This window comes from Falco naumanni, chromosome 4 (assembly GCF_017639655.2).
Source record: "Falco naumanni isolate bFalNau1 chromosome 4, bFalNau1.pat, whole genome shotgun sequence".
In the NCBI taxonomy this organism is placed as follows: Eukaryota; Metazoa; Chordata; class Aves; order Falconiformes; family Falconidae; genus Falco; species Falco naumanni.
In genome coordinates, this window is record NC_054057.1 from 1085447 (window position 1) to 1112495 (window position 27049).

The 27049-nt window shown below is 39.0% G+C and overlaps 1 protein-coding gene and 1 long non-coding RNA gene across 2 annotated transcripts in view; one reads left to right on the plus strand and one right to left on the minus strand.

The window, feature by feature from the left end:
- LOC121087000 overlaps window positions 1-1064 on the minus strand; it is a 44966-nt gene extending 43902 nt beyond the window's left edge. The window contains exon 1 of the long non-coding RNA XR_005827494.1: window positions 872-1064. This is a non-coding gene — a long non-coding RNA (uncharacterized LOC121087000). The remainder of the gene's footprint in view (window positions 1-871) is intronic.
- Window positions 1065-1238: 174 nt separating this feature from the next.
- TOPBP1 (DNA topoisomerase II binding protein 1) lies at window positions 1239-26214 on the plus strand. The gene is given in 28 exon segments (XM_040589989.1): window positions 1239-1730; window positions 2320-2454; window positions 3123-3266; window positions 4041-4222; window positions 4349-4542; window positions 5350-5529; window positions 6282-6451; window positions 7012-7175; window positions 7656-7900; window positions 8194-8513; window positions 9294-9466; window positions 10471-10682; window positions 11924-12213; window positions 13926-14099; window positions 15156-15265; window positions 16313-16436; window positions 16805-16951; window positions 17438-17546; window positions 18135-18327; window positions 19144-19286; window positions 20383-20546; window positions 21449-21563; window positions 22096-22259; window positions 23152-23256; window positions 23258-23293; window positions 24510-24599; window positions 25038-25199; window positions 25602-26214. Coding segments are annotated over 28 exon segments (4470 nt in total). The 5' UTR covers window positions 1239-1649; the 3' UTR covers window positions 25746-26214.
- The last annotated feature ends 835 nt before the right edge of the window (window positions 26215-27049 follow it).

The following is a 27049-nucleotide window of genomic DNA, read 5'->3' on the forward strand; positions in this document are numbered from 1 at the left end:
CACCATGCCTGTGAAGGAATTGTATAACTTTTAATCAATGTGTTGCCAATTTGTTAAAGAGTTGAGATCAATTGATTTCATTGGTTTGATTATCTGATTTTATAGAGTTATTTTATAGAATAGAAATATAGGAAGATAAAAATATATGTTGAAGAAAGTTATGACTATTTAGTAAAAGTAGTTGTGAGACCCTTTGTACATTTTGTACTAAGGCCAGAAGAATGGGTTGGAATCATTGTTGAAGCTTAAGTAATAATTTAGGGTTTGAAAGGTTTCTTTGTATCTAACTAGTCTTCTGTATATAGAAAGTATATTGAGATGTCAGAATGTAGGATTAATGGGAACTGGGGAGAGTCGACTGGAACAGCTTGTGGTTACCTGCCAAGAAACCGTGAACTTTAGTAAAAGGTAATTCCGGCAGGGGGAGATCGCGACCACCGACTCATATACCACCTACCCAAATCGTACCCTAGACCCATTTCTGGACCTTTCTACGCTTTACTGCGCAGAATCGGATATAGGAGGAGAGTATGTAAATGATTTATGGGAAATGTTATGATTATGCATGAATACTTAATGAATATGTATGAATAAGTTTTATATATGGTGTTTGATTTTGAGACCTGGCGTGCGTTGATCGCGAGAGGACTCGCTCACGCACCCGGCCGTCAATAAAGAAGTGTCTGCTTATCTACATCTCATTGGTGTCGATAAGTTCTTCATTCCGAGACTTCTGTAACAAATGAAGGCTGGTGTCTTTGCTTGCTGAACGGTACAGAGTAAAGTTTTGACAGTCGAGGGGCGAGGCATTGGTGGGCGGCCACCTCACCCCCTCCTCTGCACAAACTATAGAATAAAGGAACAGAAATACCTCGACTCGGTGTGTGAATTGGCGCTGCGCACCGGATAACGAGCCCGTCTACAGGGCAACAGGAGGCCGGACACACCGACCCCGTTACTCGATCACCACAGATCACCACAGATCACCACGGGGCGCCGAGCGCCCTCCCCGCCCGCCGAGGACGCGAGCGGGGGGAGCAGCGGCGGCCGGCTGCGCGCGCCCTCCCTCACCGCTCCCCTCCCGCGCTCCGCGCCCCACGCCGGCAGCCCGCCGCAGCGCACGCGCCGTCACGTCACGGCGTGGAACCGCCCCCCGCCCCCTCCCCACCCACATCTCCGGCGGCGCATGCGCCTCGCCTGCTCCCGCCCCTCTGGAGACCCCGCTCCGGCCGCGTAGGCCCCGCCTTGCGCCTGCGCAGTGCCAGCACCGCCGCTTTTCCCGCCCGCCGTGCAGGCGTTGGGCCGCGGGTGAGAGGCTGTAGTGGCGGTGGGGTGCGTGCGTTAACCGGTAGCGTCAAGTACCCGCTGTGGAGCTCGTGGGGGTGTGGGCGGCAGCAGGGCCCTGACGTGAGGAGGGGGTCCTGTGAGTAAGAGGCCTCCCGGTGGGCCCGGCTTCCCCCGCCTCTCTCCGGTAGAAGTCGGCGCTGAGGCTGAGCGCCGTGGGGCAGGCCTGTGGGCCGGCGGGGACAGGGACAGGGAGGAGAGCAGTTCCGCAGCTCCTGGACGTGGCTGGTGTGCCCCCTCTGCGCGATTCCGGGCGGCTCCGGCAATGTCAGGGCATTTAACGGATTTTGGTTCTCAGGTAAAAGATGAAAGGTAGTAAGGAGCCACTTTTTGTGAAATTCATAAAGTCTTCAGGGAGCTCGGAGTATTTTTTTAAAGCCCTTGAGGTAAGTAAGTAAAAAAAAAGGCTTGATCACCTTTTTCAGTGAGCTTGGTGAATTGTTCAGTTAAATGACTTCTGTGGTTGACTTAGATATACCATAAAAGTATGCATCTGGAAATAAAGCTATTTCTGTAATAGGTGTTTAGTGTTTAATAAAGTTTGTCGAACAAGAACAATTTTGTTGAAGAAACTACTTCTTGTTCAAGAAACAGTTATCTCAAAATTTGTTGACGTTAATGAAAAGTGACATGTAGCTTGGGAGGTCTGGATGGTGGTCGCTCATCTGAGCACTAAGCAAGCTTTGGAAGGGAACTGGATTGTTTCCCACCTTGAGAGGTTAGCGGGAGCTGAAGGCCCAGTGTGACAAGATCAGATTCTGAATGGTTGTGTGATGCATGTTTAGGTCTCAGTATCGTGAAGGCTTGGAGGAATGAGGGGGACACCATTGAGGTATTTTAGCCCTTTATGTCAATATATTCTTGCATGGTAGCTTTGCTGCGAGCTGTCTGAAGTAGATGCACTTGAGTTGTTTCCACAGGATTGGCTGTTTGTGATTTGTTAATATAAATGTTGTACACACCGTTTACCTGCAGTCTATAGGAGAATTTCAGTCAGAAGAACATCTTCAGATCCTTGAAGAAGAAGCAGCACTCAATATAAAACAAAATGATAAATCACTTTACATCTGTGATCCTTTTAGAGGCGTTGTTTTCAGTCATCTCAAAAAGGTACGCTACCCATCAACTTAATTCTAGCTACGTTCTTTCTTTTCTAGAATCAGTCATGTCCATACTTGCACTCTGTATGCTCTCTCCTTTTGCGCTGAATATAGCAGTATGGAGTACTCACAATAAAATCTTTTAAAACTTCACTGTATCCTGTATTTAGGGAAGAAGGTGACTAGCAAGGCATAAGGATTATTTTTGTAACACATGGGAAAATAAATAGTATGATCTGTTCTGATTCTGCCAAGTAGTTGCTAAGCTGGCCCTCACACTTTTTTACCTCCTGAGTGATGCAGTTTTGTTTGACCTGCAAGGAATCGTCCAGCAGGCAACGATGGTCTAGCTGAAATTCTCTGGCATGTTAGCTGTAGCATCTGTTGCTTTTACTGAGGCCAGAAAACCTACAGGAAAATCCACAGTTGAAGGTGAAAGCAAAACTCTCAACTACCTGGAGATGCTAGAGGAGGAGGAGGACAGACCGAGGGCCCTGCCTTCCTCAGGATTCAGGGACAAGGAAAGCCTTCCTTATACCAGTGTACCTTCTGCTAATTTTCTTTGGGTTTTTTTTTTACCAGTGTACCTTCTGCTAATTTTCTTTGGGTTTTTTTTTTTACCAGTGTACCTTCTGCTAATTTTCTTTGTTTTTTTTTTTTTCTGTTAATTTATTGCAGCTTGGTTGTAGAATTGTTGGACCACAGGTAGTCCTGTACTGTATGCAGTCCCAGCGCCGTGTCCCAAGAGCCGAGTATCCTGTGTACAGTATGACCATGGCCGATGTGACAGTATCCTGTACCAGCCTTGAAAAAGATGTTAGGGTAATGCATTGTAAAAAATGGATTGTTTAGCTGATTATTGTTGACATTTGTTTCAAGTGGCTTCATTACTAAGGCAGCAGTCACACTAATACATCTAACTGTGCTTGTGTCTAGATTTATGTATCTTTGGTAGTTTGTAGTTTATGTAGAGAGTTGTATGGAGAAAGAGGGAGGCTTATATGTAGTGGTGCATCTGCGTGCACATGTATTTATTACATAAGCATATACATACATAATCATATACATACATATCATATAGGATTTTAGCTTATTACTATGGGAGTAAATGTATGGTTTAGGGATTTTTAGTAACTGATCAGAATACTTGCTAGTTGGTCTGCAGCTATAATGCTACGGACAACATGTATTTCTGATTACTCAAAACTACATAGTAAAGATTTAATACACAGTCAGCTATGGTTTAAATAGTTTTATCTTAGAAGTTTACTTTTTATGTGTTCTGATATAGCTCTTTCTAATTTATGCTGCTTAAAATGTCAACCATCTGTGAAATTTTGCTCTTGCTATGTGATTGCAGTATTTTTTTTTAAGGGTGTGTTATATTCACCTTGTCATAAATGCAAATAAAATGGAAATTATATTTGATTTTTTTATGGCATCCATATATATCCATTTTGTATTTTTGAATATGTTTTAAGGAGAAGCCATGGACAATACAAATCCATGATTTTGTTTTTTAAGGTGACTGTGAGTGTGATGTAGGTTCATTCTTCTTTCTTGGTAATTTTCTGTAAATTTTTTTTCACCACCCAGGAAGAAGTCCATAAATATGTGCAGATGATGGGTGGATACGTGTGCGGAGACCTCACTCTGTCAGTAACTCATCTTATAGCTGGAGAAGTTGGCAGCAAGAAATACTTGGTAGCTGCTTCTCTGAAAAAACCTATTTTGCTTCCCACTTGGGTTAAGACACTGTGGGATAAGTCTCAGCAAAGGTATAAAACAAAACTTATTTTGGTGTGAGGACTGGTAATTGTTACGTTGATACAGACTGCTTTCTTTTTCTGATTGATTTTACTTGGAAGTAAAAATATTTCTTTTTTCCTCTTTCATTCCTTTAGCATGATGAGATACACTGATGTTAACATGGAAGATTACGCTTGCCCTGTGTTCCTTGGCTGTACAATTTGTGTAACTGGCTTAAGTAGTTCAGACAGGAAAGAAGTCCAGCGCCTCACTACTGAACATGGTGGGCAATATACAGGGCAGCTCAAGATGAATGAGTGTACTCATCTCATAGTTCAAGAGCCAAAAGGTAGAACTTAAAGAGTAAATATTATTTTCACTTCTTGAGTTGAAGTAGTGTAAATATGCATAAGGATAAGAGTTGAACTGTGTCTGCTTCAGTGTTGCTCTTACTACCTCTGTTTAGGGAATCACTGTTGATGGGAAGGTTAACACAGGGCACGCTTACTTTTCTCTAAAGGCATGAGAAAGAGAAAAGAAGAATAAAACAGACACCCAGATAGTATTTAAGGGAAGAAAAAGCAAAAATCCTAGAGGGAAGGAAAGAATAAAGAAAAACTAAATTTTTTGAGAGTTGGATAGGACTTATATGCTGATTAAAATTGGACTGTGGACTAATTAAGTGATCTGTTCTTTGTGCCTTCTGAACTCCCTACTAAGATAATATGAAAACTCCCTTTTTTCCTCTTGGGAAGATGAAAGGATTGTAGTTTTATAATTTGAATGGGAAGAGCTTTCTTTTTGCCCCCAATTTCCCTTCCTTTCCCTATGGGGAAATGGCCTGGAACTTTTTAAACTTTTTCTTTTCCCCTGTGCTTGCAAGCTTTAAAGCCTTTTTTTTTTTTTTTTTTTTTTTCCTTATTGCCCTGCCATACTGTACCCATGAGCTAGCCATCAGTGAGATTTTTTGCTCGAACTTTATTTAGAGAATAAATAAGCAGTTTATCAGAAGAGTCAAGGGTAAGACAACTTAAACATTGAAATTAGTTATTTGAAGTTTAAAATTTTCTTAATGTCCAGTCCTCTTTCAGCAATCGCTGTTTGAAGTGTTAGCCTTTTGGTGACTTGTGATTTTTCTTTTGTTTACATTTGAAAGGTCAGAAGTATGAATGTGCCAAAAAATGGAACGTGCACTGTGTGTCTGTGCAATGGTTTTCTGACAGCATTGAGAAAGGCTTCTGTCAGGATGAGACAATATATAAAATAGAGGCTGGATCGAAAATGGGTAACACACCTGCTACGTCGACACCTACAAATCATGCCAGCGAGGCCAATAGTAAGACCTTTTAAAATACGTTAAAGTAAGGTAGGAAACATTTGTAGTAAGGAGGAAGAACTGTTTCAAATTGGTAGGGTGCTGCTTGCTTTTGCAATGCTGGTTTGGCAGTTTGGGTTCTGATTCTGCTTACACTTGAAACACAATGTGACTTTTATGCACATTGAATATTCTAATATGTATAGACTTAAAATGTCAATAATTGTTTAAAAAGTAAACTTGAATTAGACATACAATATTCTGTTTAAGTGTCGGTGGTGTTTATTTCTTAAGTCCTAAAAAAGCACAACTGTTTGCAGATTTGTAGTTTAAAACAAGTGTCTTATGAATTTAATCTTATAGCAGTCTTAGGGGGGGAAAACAAATGCTGATTTTTTTTAAATATTATTTTTTTTTTCTCCTTGATACTTTTTTTTTTTTACTTCATGCTATTAACAGAAGGAAAGTTAAAAGCATTTTGTAAACAAACATGGTAGTGTGAAAGACAGCCAGCTTTACATGTGTCTTTCCCAATACCTGTTACTACTTCAGGAAATGAGTAAACCAGTAAGACCATACTTGGTCTGTGTGTAAATAAGCCCCTTGGTTGAACCAAGCTTATACTTATGTATTATATTCTGGTTTTCAGACTCTGTATTTCCTTCTAGCACAACAAAATAATAACGTGGCAGTTTTGTATTTTGTTCAGTGAGGCAGCGGAGAGAGATGAGCCAAAACTAATGGATCTTTTTTAATTTTAATTTTATTTGAAGATCATGCCCTTTCGGACGTCAGCCACATTTCCAATATCAATTCAAGTGGTGTTAATGAAACTGCATGTAGTTCTGCTATGAGCAGCAGACTGGATCCCGTTCCTGATGAGCTGGAAAACCTGAATATAAGTTCTTTTCAAGGCCTTGAAGATTTATTAGATGGGTGTCGAGTATGTTTAATAACGTATATTTTGAAAAGTTCAGTCTTAACCCTGTGGAAGCAATGAGGTTGAAGCACTGGCAGTGGCTGCTGGAGTAAATTGTTTCTATCGTAAGCAGCAAATGCCAGGTTTATTTTGTGTCCACATGCTGTAGCTTGCATGTGTGTCTACATACATACACAAGTGTGTATAATTTTATTAAATATGTAGTATAAATATATATATTTATAGACTTATATATTTAAAAACTATAGTGAATGGGTTGTGGAATTGGTGTGTGATTTTGGGTGGGGTTTGTTTTTGGTTTTGTTTGCACAACTTCAGCTGGGGGTTCATTCCATTAGTAAATACTGAAGCTTTGCTAGATTAATTTGCAAAATAAATTAATCCAATCCTAAATGCTTAGCTTTCTGGCTGCTTCTCAGAAGCTGCACCACTAGTTTCTGTGTTCTGCAGCAGTTAAAACAAAAATAAAGAAAACAAACCAGGATAGCCTACTCTTTTTTTCTTCTTTTTAACTTTTTTTCCTTTTTTCAAAAGCCTTTTTTGTTGCTCTGTTCTCTTTGTAGATCTATCTGTGTGGTTTCAGTGGCAGAAAGTTGGACAAGATGAGAAGGCTTATTAATTGCGGTGGTGGTATTCGATTTAATCAACTTAATGAAGATGTAACCCATGTTATTTTGGGGGAGAGTAATGATGAGCTGAAACACTTTTTGGACAAGACTACTCACAGGTTATGATAACTGTATTGCCTTGTTTTCCTATTTACAGGGTGGTGGGAGAAAGAAAACATAATTGATTTGAAAATTCTAAATAGTTCTCAACTTAAATGAGAAGACTTACAGCTAATGTTCATAAGTACACCCCAATGTATTCTTGAATACTGTGGTTCTTTGGGTAGCCATGAGTCAACTCAGTGAAGTGAAATACTGCTGAAAAGAGGTGTTAACATTTGTTTGTTAATATATTGAGGATGAAGGATTTGGCAACCCAGCAGTGGCAGATACCATTTATATTATAGAAAATAAGTATGAAATTCTTTGTTCTCAGATCAAAAGAATTAAAAGAATATGTTTGTAAAGTACCCGAAGTTTGCTTAGTATTGGAGTTACAAGCTTCAGGTGTGTGTATATACTAATACTTGCAGAGCGGGAAAGAAGAATCACAGTTCTGAAACCTGCTGTAACTTGTTTATGTACACTTTATTTTATAGGCCTCATATAGTGACAGCAAAATGGTTGCTGGAGTCATTTAGTAAAGGTTATCTACATCCAGTGGAGCAATATATCCCTCTAAACTACCAGCTGTTAGAGAACCCAATTTTGGAGCAATGTGGCATGAAGTCAGTTCTTCCCAAAAATAACAATCTCTTGAAGAAAGAAGTGAATGCTATAAAGCATCAGAAGGCTGCTGAAGATGACTTCCTCTCTCAATATGTAAATAATGATTCTACATTAGGTATGTTCTAGGCTCAGCATGCCATAGAAAGCGTAATTACTCATAATTAGCATTTGATTTTTGCAGCATTTGCTTTTCAAAAAGCTAGCTACATCTAGTATGTTAAATTCTGTACTGGTTTTTAGAAATCAAATTTAAACAGGCCTATATAGAGCAGTTTTTAGCTATAACCTGGCTGAAAAGAGCAGAATACTGTCATTTCTTCATGAGCCTATTTTGAGTTGTCTTTGATGGTCTTGTCAGGTAACTGCTATGGTTGTGGGGTTGTTTGTTTGGTTTTTTTTCCCTTTCAGATGAAACTGAAAAGCTACCGTCCACAACCTTCAAGGATGTTACTCACTTGACTGCTCAAGGAGAGAATCAGTTTTCCATCTGTAGCGATTCTTTAAGAGAGTCTTCTGCACTGGCTGAAGGAGGCTTATTTGTCAGAAAGAGATTTCTTCTTTTGGGTTTTGGTGAAGAGGAGGAGTCCTGCATTACAGATATTATAAAGGAGAATGCTGGGAAAATTCTGTCGCTGCAAAGCAGAACTGTTGCAGACTATGCTGTGGTACCTTTATTGGGGTGCATGGTGAAGCAGACTGTTGGTGATGTTGTCACAAATACGTGGCTGGTAAGGAAGTTATACTATCAGTTCCGTGAGTAAACGGGTACCTATGTTAGAAGTATGTCTTGTCTGAATGCTGAATTACTGTATGAGGCTTAGGAGACTTAAATGTGAGATACTGAGATTTTAGCATTGTTTCATTTGAAATGTACTAAATGAATACTAAATGCTTTAAAGCCTTTGCATCTGTAAGATATCTTTTATCTGTTTCACTTCATTTTCTACAGGCTTGTTAAATAGGACTTCATTGTCATGACTCAGAGGCTTCTTGTATGAGACTGACAGCGTTCTCTCTAAATAATGAATTGTAGAAGGAGCTAGTTGATTAACAGTGATTTCATATGGTGTCTTTATTTTTTCATACTTTTTTCAGCTTTTTAACTGGTGACAGAAGAGCAAGTCAGTCTCAAAGTCAAAAAATAACATGTCTGCCGAGAGTGGACAGATGATATAGACTAACTGCTGTTAGTATTTTCAGTACTAGGTAACTTTGCTGTGAAGTAAATCTATACAGACTCTCAGGTCACACCTTGAACTACTTTAAGGTAACCTCTAGGGTTGAAAGAGAGTCACTGAAAAGTTCTGAATAATGCCTCAGTATGTCAAACCTGACAAAATTAAAATGATCTAGAAAAGAATTTGTCTGATTCAGTGGGAAATAATTTGTGATGGAAGCAAGATTGTTTGTGTTGAGACCATAAATGCTATTGTAGGGTTGCTGTAATATTGTTGACTTTGTTGCTGTTTGGCTTGATCTGGGTTTTCTCTCTTTCACCTTCTTTTAAGATTACATGTGTGGAACAGCAGCTCCTTTTAGATCCTCAGTCCAGTCCACTTTTCACGCCAGTCACAGTAATGGAAGGAGTTACCCCTCTGGAAGATTGTGTTCTTTCTTTTAGCCAGTTCACTGGTGCAGAGAGAGACTCCCTGGTTTATCTGGCAGGACTGCTAGGAGCCCGGTATGTCTGTCTCCTGTCACTGTTTCTTCGTGTTCTTAGACAGCCGGTGTGATGAAATCCATTATGCATTTTCTTTCTTCTTTTACAGGAGTAACAAATATTAGCATTAAAACTCTTCTGGATTCTATTCACTTACAAAGCCTAGTGCTGAAATGTTGAGACATTATTATATGGTACTTTTACTTCTCTTTAGACAAAGTTAGTCAGTGTTCATACAGCCTAATTTCTACCCCAGAATACCCCCATTCTCACATTTCTCCATGACTGAGTGTCAGTACCTTTCTGCCCTACTCTAGAGCCAAGTGTGGGGGGAGAAAAAAAAGTCCAGTTTTTCACATACCAGGTCTTCTGAGTTAGGCTTCCTTGTCCAGGAATGGACCATCTTTTTCAGTATTACCTTGTTCAGTCTCGTAACAAGTGATAGTGTACCATTTCTTAGGAGCTGAGGTGGTGAATTATTTGCTCCCAGTTCATCAGAATCTTTAAAAAAACCATGCTTAGTCATGAAGTGGCAAAATTGTATAGCTTGAAGTATCATTTGATCTGATTTGTAGTCCATTCGAACTAAATTCTTTGGTGGTGAGTTCTCAGTCCTGCCTTCTTGGAAGATTGGGTCCTTGATGATAAGAGAAAAATTGTAACATAAAGAAAACTTCTGTTCATTTGGAAATGGTGCTTGTTGGCTCTAGAAAGTAATCCAGCCTGTCCCATTCGTCTTGCAGAAGAGTGTTAGACCCAGTGTATGCGAAACGAGGTGGGTGAGGACCTCTGGAATATGAGAAATGTTACGTTTTCAATACTGATAGAAGCAAAACATTGCTCTCTGATTATTTTTTTTTTTTTTCCCTGTAGGTATAGGTTAGGCTATAAAATGCAAAGTGGATGCCCTTAGATAATTCTACTGGTTCTTTTCTTGTTGCTTGAATGCATTTTTTAGTAGTATAAATGTGCCGTAGCATAGTTTTGTTTATGACTAAATGAATCTTTTATTAATCTAACTTTAGCGTCCAAGAATTCTTTGTGCGGAAAGCCAATGCAAAAAAAGGAATGTTTGCCAGTACCCATCTTGTGGTGAGAGAACCGGATGGTTCCAAGTATGAAGCTGCGAAGAGGTGGAATTTGCCAGCAGTCAGTGTAGCTTGGCTTTTGCAGTCTGCGAGGACGGGAAAGAAAGCAGATGAAAGCAAGTTCTTGGTTGAAAATGCAGAGGCCGAAGGTTGGTTATTAGCAAGTTAGGGAATATGATTATGTCGTTGTACTGTTTATTCATCATAAAGCAGGTATGATGACAATTTATTTTCCTAACTCCTTTGAAGTATTAGAGCTAAAGGATATTTTTCGAAGTATCTTTCCCCCCTGGTTTTTTCCTACTGTTGACTTGTGATTGTAGAAATGATAATGTGTTTGCTGCAAATCTCTTGGAGCTAGTGGAGTCTTGTGGTTATCAGCAGTTTGGAATCAAGGTCAGTGTCTCAGCTTCGTCCTTTGACACACACGCTGCTCTGTAGATTATGTGGAAATTGATGATAGATCCACCTTAGAACTTCATACTTGTTAGTCTGCAATGACATGATGCCCCTCTCTTCATATCTACTTCATCTTCTGATGCTTCTGCTCCTTTTCCAGTTAATTCACACATTTTATTTGGCAATATTTCTTCCATATTGAGATGCACACTACAGTGATTTAATACTGAATTTAAGCAGACCTGTTTTAACAGTGCCCTTGTGAATTAGTTACATGGGTCACTAAGTCAGAGGACAAAAGGTATGTTGATGGCATAGGCATGTCTCACCTTAAATTTTTAAGGAGAAAAGGGGCAGGGAGCAGCGGAAGTGAACAGTAAAATGTAGAAGCAATTCTTATGCTAATCTTTTTGAGCTACGCAGGTGATGAGTCATGCTTATCTAGAAGTGTTTATGGTGGATAAGCTTTAACGGCTTATTCCTGGCTAAATCTTGGTTCTGTTAATCCAAAGGCATAAGGGGCTGGAAGAGTACATAGTGACCTAAAGAGGTATGATTCAGAGTCATGAATACAAAAGAAATTTTATGTTGTTTGGGAAATAAGGAGCCAGGGAGGAGTTACCTTTACTATTGAAAGGAAAGGATTTGGTGTGTATTACATGTTTTTCTTGGGATTTGTATTTTCATAACTCATCGTACAACATAATAAGCCCTATACAGGTATGTGTGGAACTGCAAACTGTGAGCAGACGAGGGGTTGCTCGCTGCTTTTCAGAAATTGAAGGTCAGGCTCAGTACCAATGGAAATCAAACTAAGCAGTTAACTGGAAGAGACACTTAAGACACTGGCTTTTAAAATATAATTGTCGGTTTAGGGCATTTATTGGGAGGATGTGAATTATTTTTTTACAGAAAGAAAGGTCAGATGAAATCTGTGTGCAAAAGAAAAATCAGGTTTTGCCTGCTTATGTTTTCTTTCTTCCTTTTAAAGGTACAGAGAGTTCCATTACTCGGCTTAGCATGACACCAACAACTATTAAATCTACTGATTTAGAACAGTTTGCTTATATCCTTGAAGTGGGAAAAAAACCAGCTGTGACCCCTCTTGATATCAACAAGTTCCGGAGTAAAGCTTTCCAAGCTGTAATGTCTCATCATACTGGGAAAACAACCCCTCTTGCACACGGAGGACTGCCACAGAAAGAACCATCTCTACATCTTGATACACCATCAAAATTTCTTTCCAAAGACAAATTATTCAAGCCTTCTTTTGATGTAAAGGTGATCATCTTTGCAAATTTTTAGTCTATAGAGCCAGTAAAGTTAAAAGATGTGCATAAACTTAAAAACAGCACAGAAACCTGTGCTTACGCATTTTTATGTGTTAGCATACAGACTTTCCATTTGAATAAAGCCAGGAAAACTGGCTCCATTTATTTATATATATACTGAATTCTTTGACTAGTAGATGCTAAAATGTCCTTAACAAAGCTCCTTTGTGCTTATTGCATTATATGCTCATGTGTTCTACACCTCACACAGTACACAGTCTGTGTTCTTTACATCTCAAGACTGAGAAATGCAACAAGAAGGCTTATAATTGCTCCAGATATTTGGAAACAAGTGTTTACTTGTTTTGTGATGAAATATTACTTTAATATGATATGCTTTAATGTAATAGCTTTATGGCAATTGCGAAACTGTTAGTGCAAATTGAAAAAGGCACCAGGGTTTGGGGTTTGTTGTTTCATTTCGAAGGCCACAAAAGGCTAGAAAAGCTACTAATTTTAAAACAAAGCAAAGAAACCCCTGACACTTAGGGAGTATCTGTGCTGGAATAGCTCTTGAATGACTCAAGTGTGCTTTGGAAGTCTTCAGGATTATTTTTTAATTTTTGAGCCCTTAACTGAAAGAGCAGTGATTTAATTCTTGCAAAGTTAGGTTGTTGGGTTTTGGGTGGGTGTTTTTTTTTTTTGTGAGGTGGTTTGTGGGTTGGCTGTTCTATTGTGGTTTTCTGGGGTTTTTTAAACCTCTCTGCCTGCAATAGAACAAAGCATGTATTACAAAACCAGAAGAGTCCAATGTTCTCTTTTTAGGTAGTTTTGGTTCATGAAGAGAAGGCTCCAAGGAGACATTATATTGGCCTTCCAGTACTTAAAGGGGGCCTACAGGAAAGATGGGGAGGGACTCTATTAGGAAGTGTAGTGATAGGATGAGGGATAATGGTTTTAAAATAAAGAGAGGGTAGATTTAAATTAGATAATATTAGGAAGAAATTATTTACTGTGAGGACGGTGAGACACTGGAATAGGTTGCCTAGAGAAACTGGATGCTCCATCCCCGGAAGCATTCAAGGCCCAGTCAGATGGGACTTTGAGCAGTCTCCTGATCTAGTAGAAGGTGTCCCTGCCCATGGCAGGAGTGTGTGGAGCTAAATGATCTTTAAGGTCCCTTCGCACTTAAAGCATTCTGTGAGTGAGTGAGTGAGTCTGTGATTCAGTTGTTACTCTGCTTTTTGAAATCTAATAGTTCACTGCTCTGATAATTTTCAAGAGCAAGATATTCTAGACCAAAATGTATGTGTGTGTGTCTCTCTCTCTTTAAAAAAAAAAAAAGGGGTAATAGGAAACATTGTTTTAAAGGTGTAGATAGAATGGCATACGAGTATGTGATTATCTAAAGTAATTGGTTGGAGTTAGGAATACCTGTGTTTGGTTACTGGCTTTTCCATTGAGGGCAGTTTTCCTTGATAGCAATGTAAAGAGATTAATAATCCATTTTCCTGGCTTGCTTATGCATACTTTGATTGAGATTGTCTTGTACTGCTTTTGTGCAGTGGTACTACAGTTGCACTTGCTAGCTGCTGCTGTAGCACACCATCCTGGCTTAGGAGTATGAAATCTTACTACAGAGCATATCTGTGAAACTTACACTTGAGTGAGAATTTTGTAATGCATTTGTGAAAGTCAGTTAGTTGCTTCTTTTTTTGGTAGGATGCTCTGGCGGCTTTGGAAACTCCAGGAGATCGTGATCAAAAATCCAGGAAACTGAGCACACCCCTCTCTGAAGTCATCGGCAGAAACTTGAAATTGGCACTGGCAAACAGCACAAGACATACAGTAGCTCTTACTGCCAGCCCTCAGTTGACTGTTGCGCAGCCAGAAGTGGTAGGAAATTTTGGTTTTGAGTTTCTGGAATATAGGCTTAATTAAGAAGATGCTATTATCATTTGTGATTTAAGTTATGAACGAGTTTGTGAATTGTGCTTTGTGATCTATTTGTGTAGAGATCCATGTGATTATGCATTCTTCAATGACAGTTTAAAGGAAGGTAAGATAGGAGTTTCCTCCTGGAAGGCAAAAACTTTTAAAGCCTTTTTCTACTGTCTGTACTATCGTCTTGAGTATTAAGCAGTTGCCAGGTAACATGACATAGAAGTATGTACCAATTTAGACTTAGTGTTGGGATGAGAGAATTTAATCATGCTTAAGAATTTCTCAGGCTCCAGATGAACAGAATTAAATGCTTTGGACTGAAGTTAGGAATTCTTTTTTTTAATGCATATGGGTTTGAGGCTTTTGTGTGTGTGTGCGCCTATCTTCCTCTGTAAGTTGCTGCTTTCCTTTTTACTAGGAGGCACAAGATGTGATCAGTTGCTTACCCCTTTGTAAAGACATGTTATGTTACCCTTCCTTGTAGTCATCTTGCACCTTCTGTCTAATGTACCCTAGTGAGACAAAACGGAAGATATAGGAGGAAAGGAAGCATTTATATGCTGCTTGCCATGTTAGTACACTGTTTACTGTAGAGGAGGGCCAAGAAATCTGATGGCCTTCAGCAACGATAGGCTTTGTGTTTTGTGGCTCCTTATTACTTTTCACTCCGATACAGGAATACACTCCTGTGGCATCAGGTTTGGTAGTTCCCTAATTTCAGTATTTAAGGAGCACTTAGTCTGTGATGGAAGAAGCAGAATGTATTCCAAGGAGACTGGCTGAGAGTGAATCTTTTGTCTTTGGATTCCTGGTGCATGGAATGATAATAGTGCTGGGTTTTGACCATGGAGTTTGGGAGCTGCAAAAATGGAGAAAATGTGTTTGTCTTGGTTTTGTCGTTATTGCGTATTTTACTGCATACTACACTAAATATTAAAATATTTTTGTTATTGATACAGAAACCTTCCAAACATGACTGTCCTGTTTTTATCTCTTCTGTTTGAACAGGAAGAAGAGCCCAAGCTTCTAGCTGATGTTGTTATATATGTTAGTAAAAAACTTAGTAAGAGGCAAAGTGAACTGAATACAATAGCAGCTTCTCTTGGGGCAGACTACAGGTATCAACTGATACAAACAACTTCTAAGCTTCTGCACTGATATGTGACTTCTAATAAATATGAGTCTCTGCGCTAGCATGCTTTAGATTTGACCATCTTAAACAATTTCTATTGCAAAATAAGACCATCTTTCTCTGCCACATCCCCAGTCTCTTTGTCTTAATTAAGTCTATCTTGGAAAGGCAGTCTGTCATGAAGTCTTCCCAAATTGCAGAATGTTGTTGGGGTTTTTTTTCCTTCTCTTCTTTTTTGAAGAAAACTACAAAACATTTAGCTTTGGGGTAGTTTAAAATTTGCTTTATATTTTAGATTTTGAATCTGAACTGAATTTGTGTGTGTTTCTCCCTGGCTCAAAATTAATTATTTTACAGATTGTAAGCATGGCAAATTTAGCATTTGTAGAAAAACTTAGGAAAAATAGGTTGTCACAAAGGGAAACTAATGTTTGTCGTTTAAGACAGAATTCTGTTCCCACTGAATCAGATGTATGTATTTTATACTGACTTCTATAAGTGTTACCATTCATGGTGTGGATGAGGAAATTGCCCTTACGTTTGGTAGTAGCTTAGAAATGCTGAAGGCTTGCATGAGATAGCAAATGCTGGGTTTTATCAGTTTAAATGTTAGAATCTCACGTTTTGTTTATTTTGAGCTTGGAGGATCAGTATTTCACTTGCATCTCAGTATGTCAACAAAAGAAAAGCTGTCTCATCCTGGGTCACACATTATTTTCAGAAACTGATTTGTAACTCCACTTAAAAACAGAACAACAAACCTAAAGCAAACCCCCTCTTCTTTCATATGTTTATGGGATTTAGTTTTGTTTACTTTGGGAATACTTTCAAAAAATATTGAAGATGTTCTATCCTGAATCTGAATGCTGTCTTTTTTGATGAAGAAAGCAGGCTTACTGCTTATTTAGGCATTACAAAATAGGCAAAACAATATTTTAATATGGACAAGGGATAGGACAGTTTCGAAGCTGGATTTCTGATACTTTTTGATAGAAATGATATCTTCAAGTAGTTGTATTGTTTTCTTTTCTAGATGGTGCTTCGATGAAACAGTAACACACTTCATATACAAGGGAGGACAAAATGACAATAATAAGGAGTACAAAGCTGTTAAAGAACGGGGTATACATATTGTTTCAGAACACTGGCTTTTAGAGGTATGGAGCTTGCTTTGTTCCATTATTAAAAGTGAGGGGAACATGGGCTTAAACCAGTTACATGGCAGTGGCTTTTCTGTTTGCATTTATACTGAACATATGTAGGAACTGATGTTTTACATCCTGCTTTGAATTTGAGTTGAGCAGTCAGTTTTCACTGATGTACTTTTTAACTTATTCTCTATGAGGAGAAAAGAAATTCTTTTCCATTGAACATTTCTGCTGTGTTTCCCAGTATAAGTGCCACATTTTTCTGTTGTGTAAAGTACTTTTCATTGATATTCTTACTGTACTTTTCCTATGTTTAGATGTGAAATTTCTTTTATCTCAGTTTCTCATCTGTGTTATGTTAACTGATCTTACTACAGAGTGCCCAAGAATGCAGACGGCTTCCTGAATCTCTCTTTCCTCACACTTACAATCCCAAAATGAGCCTGGACATCAGTGCAGTGCAAGATGTCACACTATCCTCCAGTAAACTTCCGTCAACTGGAAAGCCAGCAGAGGAAAATGAGGTATAATGTGTGATATGACCTCATGTTCTATGAAGCAATTTGGATTCAGTTAACTTAATTGGTATATTAATAAAAATAATTGGTGCTTATTCAGTGATGCCGTGAATCAGGTTTAGCTAGTAATTAATAGTAGGTATTGCAGATGTTCCTTCAGGTTTTTCTGCATTTTCTAGGGTGATGGAGGGAAACATAGGCGTTTCAAGATTAGAAGTGCTTTCCAAATTTGAAGTGATATAGGTCCAGTCTTTGCTTTCTCTTGTAGGTAATGAGATTCAAGGTGTGAACGTGCCTTAGCAGACATTTAGACTGCAGTTTAGGTGTCACTGATGCTGCTGGTCACTGATTTACTGTAATTTTAATAGCAGAAAGGTTAGATTTACTCTAAGGCAAGATTATAATCTTCAGAATTTATACAAGTGTTGAACATGGGTAAAAAAGCCAAAAATGTTGGTTTTGAGAATTCTGACTCGTCTTAATTGGTTTTAGATTATTCCAGTGGACGAAGATGATGCAGAAGATGATGGAACTACTGACCAAATAAAGGAAACTGTCACTACAGGGGAAGAACAAATTGTAACAAGTGAATCCAAAGGAGGTAAATGTGAATCTGTTTTCAAGGGAGTTGTGGAATGTCAAACTGTCAGTGTAAAGCTTTTACAGTTTCAGGTGCTGAATGTTAAAATCCGGAAGCTTTAGGTACTGTATTTATATAATGGTCAAGTACATGTATTGTTGCTGAATGAAAGGAAAGGGTTTTGCTCTCTGTTTTAAAGACTTTGACAGCCTATAAGAAAGTAATGATCATCTGTTGCAAATTACTTAATTGCAGCTTCTTTGGTTTTAAAACACTGAAGTTTGTCTTTAACATGATGAATCACTGTTTTAAGAATATATGTTTTTTGTTACGTAAATAAACGTGTTGTGGGATAATTGTGTATATGTTAGGTCATGCAAGGAAATTCACAGATGAGCCAGATGGAGATTTCCCCTTGTGTCTAGGGATAGGGAACTTGGGCATACATAGGTTTCCTAGATACTTTTTCACAGATATCTTTTCCTCTCCTTAATGTTTTGTCTTTGTCCCAATGTGAGGGTGCAGGGGGGAGCTGACTGGAATTTCAGTTATTTTTGCTTGTTGCAATGTAACAGTCTTGATCTTACGAATTTTGTTCCTTCTCTTAAGTTTTAACCCAAGCACTAGAAATGAGGGAGAACTTCCAAAGGCAGCTGCAGGAGATCATGTCTGCCACATTGCTAGTGAAACCACAAGGGCAAAGAGGATCCCTTTCAAGGAACAGTTTTGATGGTTCTCCAGCCACTCCTGCTAGCGCACGCTCGGTGCGAAGTGGCCGCAGTAGGCTCTTGGAAGCTCTAAGGTACTGATTTGTGTTTCAAAGTATATTATTTTGTCCTCTGTGTACATACTTCGATATTCATTGAAACGTGAATAGGTCCCGAGGGTTTTCAGGTGTATTGGCTTTCTCTACTGATGTACTTAAGTTGCTTCTCCTGGAATTCAGAATCTTTAAGTGGGCATACTAGATAAAGTCAGAATGTTATCTTAATCTATAGTGGGTATCTTTTGTTTTCCAGAAAATCACAGAATAGTATGATGGCTTTTTTTCTTTTTTCTCTTTTCTTTCTTTTCTTTCTCTTCAGATTAGTTAGTGTTCTTACAGGTTTTGAAGAAAGCAGGGCTGCAGTATTTCAACACAGAGATCATATACAAGTAGTAGGTATTTCTGCAAAGTGCCTCTATGAATGTTTCTCCTCTCTGCTTTTTCTTTTCTCTCTAAACAGAGAATAGGATTTGAACTCTTCAACAGTGCTGAGCTGCAGTGAGAAAGTAATGGAAACCTTGCAAAATTATTCCTTTAGCTTGGTGTTTATTTGCAAATTAATAGGTTCAGTAGAGTACACTGATTTTGGAATAATGGTCAATACAACGCATAATAAAAGCATCTCCTGATATTTTGGTTGCCTTTTTTTCAACCATGCTGACACTTAGGCTCACAAAGCTAGGCTGCTAGAGTTGCATTTATACTGAAATATTCCCCTTTCCCAATCATGCTTTCTAATAATAAGGTTGCTTGGACATTAGAGTTGATGTGATCATTAATGCATTGCCTTCTAGTATGGTAGTCTTCTGTAAAACAAATGAATACTTAAGATATCTGTGCTTTCTTCCTTAGGCAATCCCGTCAGGCAGTCACAGATATAAACACGGAGCCATCCCAGAGTGAGCAGATCATCTGGGACGACCCTACTGCAAGAGAGGAGAGAGCAAGACTTGTCAGCAACTTGCAGTGGCCTAACAGTCCTTCCACTGAGCAAGGTCAGAGTAATGCCAATAAGAACATGGATGAGCCTGCTTTTACAGCTGAATGCAGAGATTGCTGGTACATGTAAAACCAGAAACACCATATCCTTGTCCTTTCCTAAAGCATCCATTTAATATTTGGGACTTTTAAAATACAGTATTATTTGAATTCTACCTTTTTTTTTTTTAAAGTGAGCATTGTTGGCACTTCTTGAATGCCAAAAATACAATTTTACATCTTTGAGCTCCATTATGTGTTGCTGTTTTTAAAGAGAAGCTTTCCTATCCATTTGCCATTTGTGGTCAAACACCAAGTAGTGCTTGTCTAGAAATAGTCTGAAGCAACTTCAGGAAACCCTCCAAAATTTTTTTTTTTCTTGGGAATAACAGCTGGTTTCCAGGTAACAATTCAGGTAGGTGTAGTGGAATGCAAATTGGAATACCAGTAGCAAAATCTTTTTAATTGTAGTGGAAATATTCATAGGTGAAGAATGGAGATATAGGAAGAAGGTAACACATGAGCCTGAAAAACAGATGTCAGAGCTGCAGATGGATGTGCTTAGGTCAGGATTTTGTGAAGATACTGTATTTATTTTTCCTGTTCTCTTTGAAGTTCTTAGTCTACTATTAGGACTAAGGAAGCAACATACTTAGTTTTTTCATCACTTTTTGCTTTCTTCCCATTCCTGCCTCCTGAGGGATAGTAAAATCCTTTATTTCTTCTTCCCTCTTGCCTCAACTCCTTCCCTCAATCTACTCACAGAGTTTCTGCTTGCAGCGATGGTCTTCCTGACCTATAGTTGACCCTAGCCTAGAGGTTGAAGAAAATCAGCTAAATGCATTCAGTTGATTTTTGATTTTGCTCTTCCCCCCTCCCCCAACCCAAGCAAGGCATCCAGGGATGTGAGTCAGCAATATTGCAGTTGGTAGTTTGTGGTACAAGGAAAAGCATCTTTATGAAAGGCAATGGTGAAATGTTGTACATGCTGTAGCAGCAGTTATATTTTGTCCTTTTAGGATAGTTACTTCTTTTTTAATTTGTTATTTTTTACTTTATCTGTAATCATATTCAGCCAAAGACAAGTCATGCAACAATGCTTTACTTTCACAGCTGTTCCTGAGGCTGGGGTTGGAGATGTGACTGAAGGGGTAAACAGTCCTGTTTGTAGAGATCCTGAAACACCGATTAAAGATGACTTGATCCCCACTCCACAAGCCCCCAGCATTGCGTTCCCGCTGGCTAACCCTCCTGTGGCACCACAGCCCAAAGAAAAGGTGTGTAATATGAAGAAGTATTTATGATGATTGAGAGATCTAGTGACACTTTTAAGAAGTTTTGAACTTGATGACAGATACAAAATAGGTGAATATCTGCAATTAGAACTTTGAAGTGGATTACTTTTGTGCAGTTCCATTTCTTTTCCCCCCCTTTCTGTGAGAGTTTGATCAAATAATGTTTGTTCAGACAAGTAAAGCTTTTTGTCCTGTTAGTTCCTGCTGGAATGTTGAAGTAGGCCTTGGAGTGCAGTTACTGTGTGTGTTGCTTGGAACTCCTCCAGCCACGTTAGGATGATGGAAAAAAGGTTAGGCCTTTGTTTCCTTGGTGGTACCTGGAATTTATGTTTAGGTACAAACAGAAAAATTTTCTGCTGAAAAACAGATTTAAAATGTTACTATTTTGTAGTGAACTTGCAAAAAGCTGGGAGAATGAGCTTAGTCTTTTTGCCTGCAGCGTATCACCTGATGCTCAGACTTTCAGCAACTATGTGTCTTCAAAGCCACAATGTGTCATGTTAGTAAATAAGCTGTGGTGGAAATACATAAAGGCCCTTGAAATCATAAAAAATCTGAATGAATGAGGCAGTGTGATAGATAGATGATGATTTCTTAATGTGTTCGACTTGGTGTTCAGTGGATATGAATGAAGGATTAGTTTTTGACAGATTGGTTCAGTTGTGCCCTGAAGAAAGGGGGAACCAGGAGGATGTTAAGCAGGAGCCTGAATTTGATTTGATAAGATCCAAGCTTTTTTTTAGGTGACTGACAAGTTTGGTTCTGCTTTTCCATGATAAAAGAAAACTCAGTATAAAAATAACCCAGAATGTTTGGCAGAAAAATAGTCAGCTGTCTACCTAATCTTTCTGTCATACATTCAAAATCTGTTACTGTATTTCCAGGCTGTTACAGAAGATGAGAAGGCTGAGGAAGAACCAGAAAAACAACGTAAATTTCAGCTGTCTTCTCTTAATCCTCAAGAAAGATTTGATTACTGCCATCTGATTGAGGAATTAGGTACCAGATACTTGTGAAATGCAAAGAATAGTATGTGTCTGTGTGTGTCTGGTCAGCTGTGGCCCACTGGGGAAACGAAAGGGCTTCTGTTAGTGACTCATGAGATTTGAGGTCTCAAATTTATAGCTTTCTGTGCTTGTGAGTGATTCTTGGAATATATTATTATTATGTGAGCGCTCAGCTTTGCTGTAAAACAGCAATGGTTTTGTCTTCTGGCAGTTTTCTTTTAGTTGTCTCCACAACAGCCTCATTCTTTACTGTTCAGAGTGCCCAGTATCTGCTGTCCTCTGGTGTCTCTCTCTTACTCCTGTCTGTGTTACAGTGGCATTTTATTGTCAGAACACTCTTGCCTGGCAGCTTCTCCTTCCTTGCCAGCTTCTGCCCATGTCACTTCAATGATAATATTTTCAATGTAAATTTGAGTTAATTTTTTTTTAATCTGAATTCAAATAATTCTCACTTCGGGTTGATCCTTCCTGTGGTACAGCATGACCCTTAAATAATTTGAATCAAATTAATTCCTCAATTCAAGGTGGAATAGTACTTGAGAAGCAGTGCTTTGATCCAAGCTGCACGCATGTTGTTGTGGGACATCCTCTTCGAAATGAAAAATTCTTGGCTTCGATGGCAGCTGGAAAGTGGGTGCTTCATCGTTCCTACCTGGAGGCATGTAGAGGAGCTGGCTGCTTTGTTCAGGCATGTGACATTATTATTGAGAAATGAGAATGTTGTACCTTTTTGCATTTCTTTTTTTTTCTGCACTACTAGGAAAGGACTTAACCTATCAGAACCAATTAGTGGTTTCAGGTGCCCCAAGCCTTGGGAGTTTTAGAGGATCTGAAGTCTGAGAAATTCTTGGCAAGCTTTTCTCTAAAAAATAGCCCTGCACCAAACTCCTAGTATAGGATAAATGAGATACTTCTTATAGTTGCTTTTGAAAATTAAAGCTTGAGTACCTTTTGGTAAATTCTCACTGGTATCAGCTAAATTTACGTGGATCTTGTTACACCAGGTGTTAAATCTTGATCCTTTCAATAAATGAACGTATAATAGTTTTAAATATTCCAACTCTATAGCCATGTACACAAACATTTTTGAACACTATCTCTTCCAACTCCTCACCTCCTGTGCTGTTATTTCACAGTTCTCCTGGGTCTAGAAGTTCTTTTACATTGACCAGGCTAACTCTGAAATAATGCCTGTAGAGTGGTTCATATCTTTCTGTATCAAAACCAACTTCCATTGTTTTGGAAGTAGTTGTTGATGGTGTCCAGAGTAGTGAGTTGCTTTGCTCTGCTGTTGAATTTCATTGTAGATAACTGCAAAAGGAATCTGGTTGTGTACATGACACAATGTCACTGAAAACATGGTATGATTTAGATACATATGTGCAATTAAGAGCCATATAGATAATTTTACCTAGAGCTGTTTTGGCCAGGTAAAATCAATATGTAAAGCTAGAGTGAATTGCCATTTGTTCTGGTTTTTTTGGTTTTGTTATTTCTTTTTGGTGTAGTTTTTAAAATTTATTTTTCTGCTGGTAAAGTTGGCAGGACTGTTTTGTAATTCAAGCTTGTGATTCTTTTAGGAAGAAGACTATGAGTGGGGAAGTAATTCCATACTTAATGTTTTGCCTGGAATCAATGTAAACCAGAAGAAACTAGCACTTGCAGCATTGAGGTGGAGGAAAAAAAATTGATAAAGGGAGACAAGAAACTGGTGTTGTTGAGGTATGGTATTGCTGAGGTATTTAGATGCTCATGCAATGTAAGTTGCACGGTGTGAGTGGACAGGACAAGGATCGTCACCAAGAAACTCAGAAATTTAACTGGCGAGGAAAGATAATCTGCCTTGGTATTAAGAACAGAATGGCTTAGCTGGATATATTCTATAAATTTATATATATATATATATATATATATAAAAGATACATTAAGTAACTTTGTTTTAAAAAACCTTTTAGTGCTGGTGCATTAAAAAGCTTAATCTCCTGAACCATTGTTCATGTTTTGCAAAGCTGGAATATGGCTACTTTATGTATGTAAATGTCCCTCAGCCAGGGAAGATGATGCTTAAGCGTCAGAGCTCTGACTGGGGAGCCAGCCGAACTCCGCTGTACTAGGGAACCACAGCTGGTGGTTGCAGTAATGGAAATAGTGTGCTGTGCTGTATAGTGAATATAGCTCTCTGGATAGCATTTTTATAGCTCTAGTACTGAGCATACTGTTGCACTTCAAACAGGACACAAGTTTACACCTTTCCTAAAGCAGCTTCTGTGATTTTTATGGTGCAAGTTCTGTAGTTTTTCAGTGAGATTTTTGAAAGTGGGACTTGGGTTCCCCAAAGCCTTTTAACTCCTCTCTCAAATCAGGCATTGCAGTAGAATACTAGCTGAAAGGTAGAATTACTGCTGCAGTTTCAGTGACATCAGGATAAATCTTGACTTGCATGTATTTTACAATAACCTTTTTTAAATGAATGCTTGTAACAAATCTTCTGTACCTCTTGCCTACTTGGAAGTAGAATGCTTGTAGGAGGCAACCAGCTGGTCCTAGGTGCTGTTGCTGTAACTGAGTAGATAATGTAGCGCATAGGGTGGGCGAGGAAATGTTTCCAAGCAACTGCTTTTTCTTAAGATGCTTTCCGGTAAATGAGTGTCTGGTGTTCTGGAAAAAATACTTATTGTCAAGGGTCTTTTCATAGATGGGTTTGCCAATCTTGCTATGCAGGTGAAAGGGCTTGGTGGCAAGCTGCTTGACTGTATGGTGTTGGTCCAATAGTTGTGTTCTGGGTTGGGGGTTCTGCTGTTTACACCTAAAGACAAAACTGGGTGGTAACAAATCTTTATCTGATGGATATTCATCAGAAGGGAAATTACAGATCCATTAAGCCTTTATATTTTTTTAGTACCAACATACTTGTGACTAAATTGAGTTTTTTATCTAGGGAGCTTTCAGTGGCTGGAAAGTGATCCTGAATGTTGATCAAACCAAGGAAGCAGGATTCCGTCGCCTTCTTCAGTCAGGAGGAGCAAAAGTATGTAGCTTTTCGGAGAAGACAAAAAACCCCTAAATAGGTTTTGTTTTGCTTTTTCTGTTAAACTCTGTGCTGGGCATTTTTCATGTGAATAAAAGGTTTAACCAACAAAATTGCTTACACAAGGTAGCTGGTCAGAGGGTGGGAGGAAAAAGCTATGTCATCTTCATTTTGCAAGTGGTCAGCTTGTCTGCGGTTGCACATGTCAGTAGTGCTGGTGGGAACTGAGGATAGAATTTCTGTGCCCTGCTCTGTTGAGAAGGATCAGCCTTCTCAAAAGGTACATGATGGTACAGAATGCAGCTGTAAATGGTATTTCATTTCCAATTGGCTTGCTGGTTGATTTGATGAGTGACAGTATAGGTCATGAACTGCATTTGTCTTGGGGAAGAAACACAAAAATAAACTTGTTTTTGTCTATTGTGTTTTAATCTGTAGGTGTTTTCTGGTCACTCCATGTCTCTCTTCAAAGAAGCAACTCATCTCTTCGCTGACTTCAGTAAGCTGAAGTCAGATGATACCAGGGTTAACATAGCAGAGGCTGCAGCCCAAGGAGTGAACTGCCTGAAACCAGAGTACATTGCTGACTACCTCATCCAGGTGTGCATGCCTCAGGGTGCTCTCAGGGTGTCATCGCCAGCCCCACAGGTGGATGGGGCAGGCCCATCTCCTCTGAGAATCCCAGCCACCTGCAGTCTGTAAATGGGACAGCTGCTTTACTTCTCATGTGCCTCCTTTGCGAGGAATTGTGGCCATGAGTGCCTATACAGAGTATTTTGATCTGTGAACTCAATAACTGCTATAACATGACTTGTTTAGTGCTGGCAGTGGGATCTGTTGCAGGGTAGGGAGCTTGCAAAACATATATTCAGAATGTAGATGTGCAATGGTTGGTTGTTTTAAATTGTAGAAATCTAATGAGCTGTTGCTTCTCAGAAGCTTTTTGCGATAAACAAAGACTTGAGCTAAACCATTTTTTTTTCTTTTTTTCCTCTATTGAAGGATCCACCTCCCCCAATGGACTCTTACTGCCTGCTGGAAGCTGAATCTTACCTTCAGAATAACACAGAACTTAGACTTGGGTTATCCCAGAAAAGAAAAGCACTGGGAGAAATAAGCGGAGTCAAACGATCCAGAACACACTGAGCAAATTATGTGCTTTTGATTTGTACATGTTTTTAATTCATAATTTTTTTATTCTCACCACAAAAATGAAAAGCTTTGAGTTCCACTTCCGATTTGTCCTGAGATTAAAACAACTTTACAGTAATGATCACAAGAGATTGCTTTGGTTGACAGTAGCATGTAAAAATATTCATGCAAAAAATACTTTGTTTCTGAAATGTCCTAAATATCCCACTATAATTTTGTTTAGGGATGTCATTGTACAATAATAGTTAAGAAATACTTTGTCAGGCACTTCCCACAACTTTCATCTTTGGTTTGTGGGGAAAATACCAGTTGATAAGAAATCTTTTGCATTTCCAACACAGTAAGGGAGTTAGGTTTTACACTAATTTTTCCTCTTCTGCTATTTTATCTTGGAGGGGAAAAGGGGAACTGGACAAAAAAACTTGTGTATTGATAGATGTTAATAAATTTAGTATAAAACAGAGGTACTATTGAAGTGCTGCCATTGTGAGTGCTCCGGAATCTGTTCAGCAAACATTGAACCAGCTCTGTTACACAGGAGGTGAGGTTTGTCTGACCATGCTCCCTCTTTGGGTCTGTGACAGGAACCAGAGCCAGAACAGACGCTAGTTCCCAGCAGCTGGAAATGTTCTTAGTGACAGTCACAACGTTTGATGAATTGCTTGATGCTTTAGCTGCTGTGGGGTCTGGATATTGTATGTGAGTTGTATTTGTCTATGTTAAACCATGTGTATGAAATCTGAAGAGCTGTATTTAAGCAGCTAGAATTGCTGCAGCCTGCTTGAACAGAAAAGCACAATATGCAGTTGCACAGGCCCAGTGGAGTTCTCTGGGGAATAATGTTAACATCTTTAAAGTCTATTTAACTTGCCTCTTAATTGGGGGTGGGTGGGTGAGTGTGTATTCTACTTATTTTCTAGCTGCTGAATACTCATATAGAAAGTCTTTGCATCAGTGTCAGTTGCAGACAGAAGACAGGAAGAGCCATGAGCATCCAAGTCCTATGAAACCTGGAGAATCTTACTTTAGGCTGGGGAGAACTGGCACCTTACTGCTGGCAGAAGGGACAAAGGGACCTGAGCTGTGGGAATGTCCAGGTGAGAGAACAGGAAGGCAGCTTGCCTTTATGTCTGAGGCTGTACTTTGTGCTTCTGCTTCCTTCTTCAGTGCAGTGGATGTTTTGTCAACTCCACAACATGTTGGGATGACCTGAAGGAATCGTCAGGAAGGATCAAAAGATGCCAGTGAATGTGAGGGATTTGATTCTTTTTAAAAAGTGTTTTTTAAAAAAATCAGTG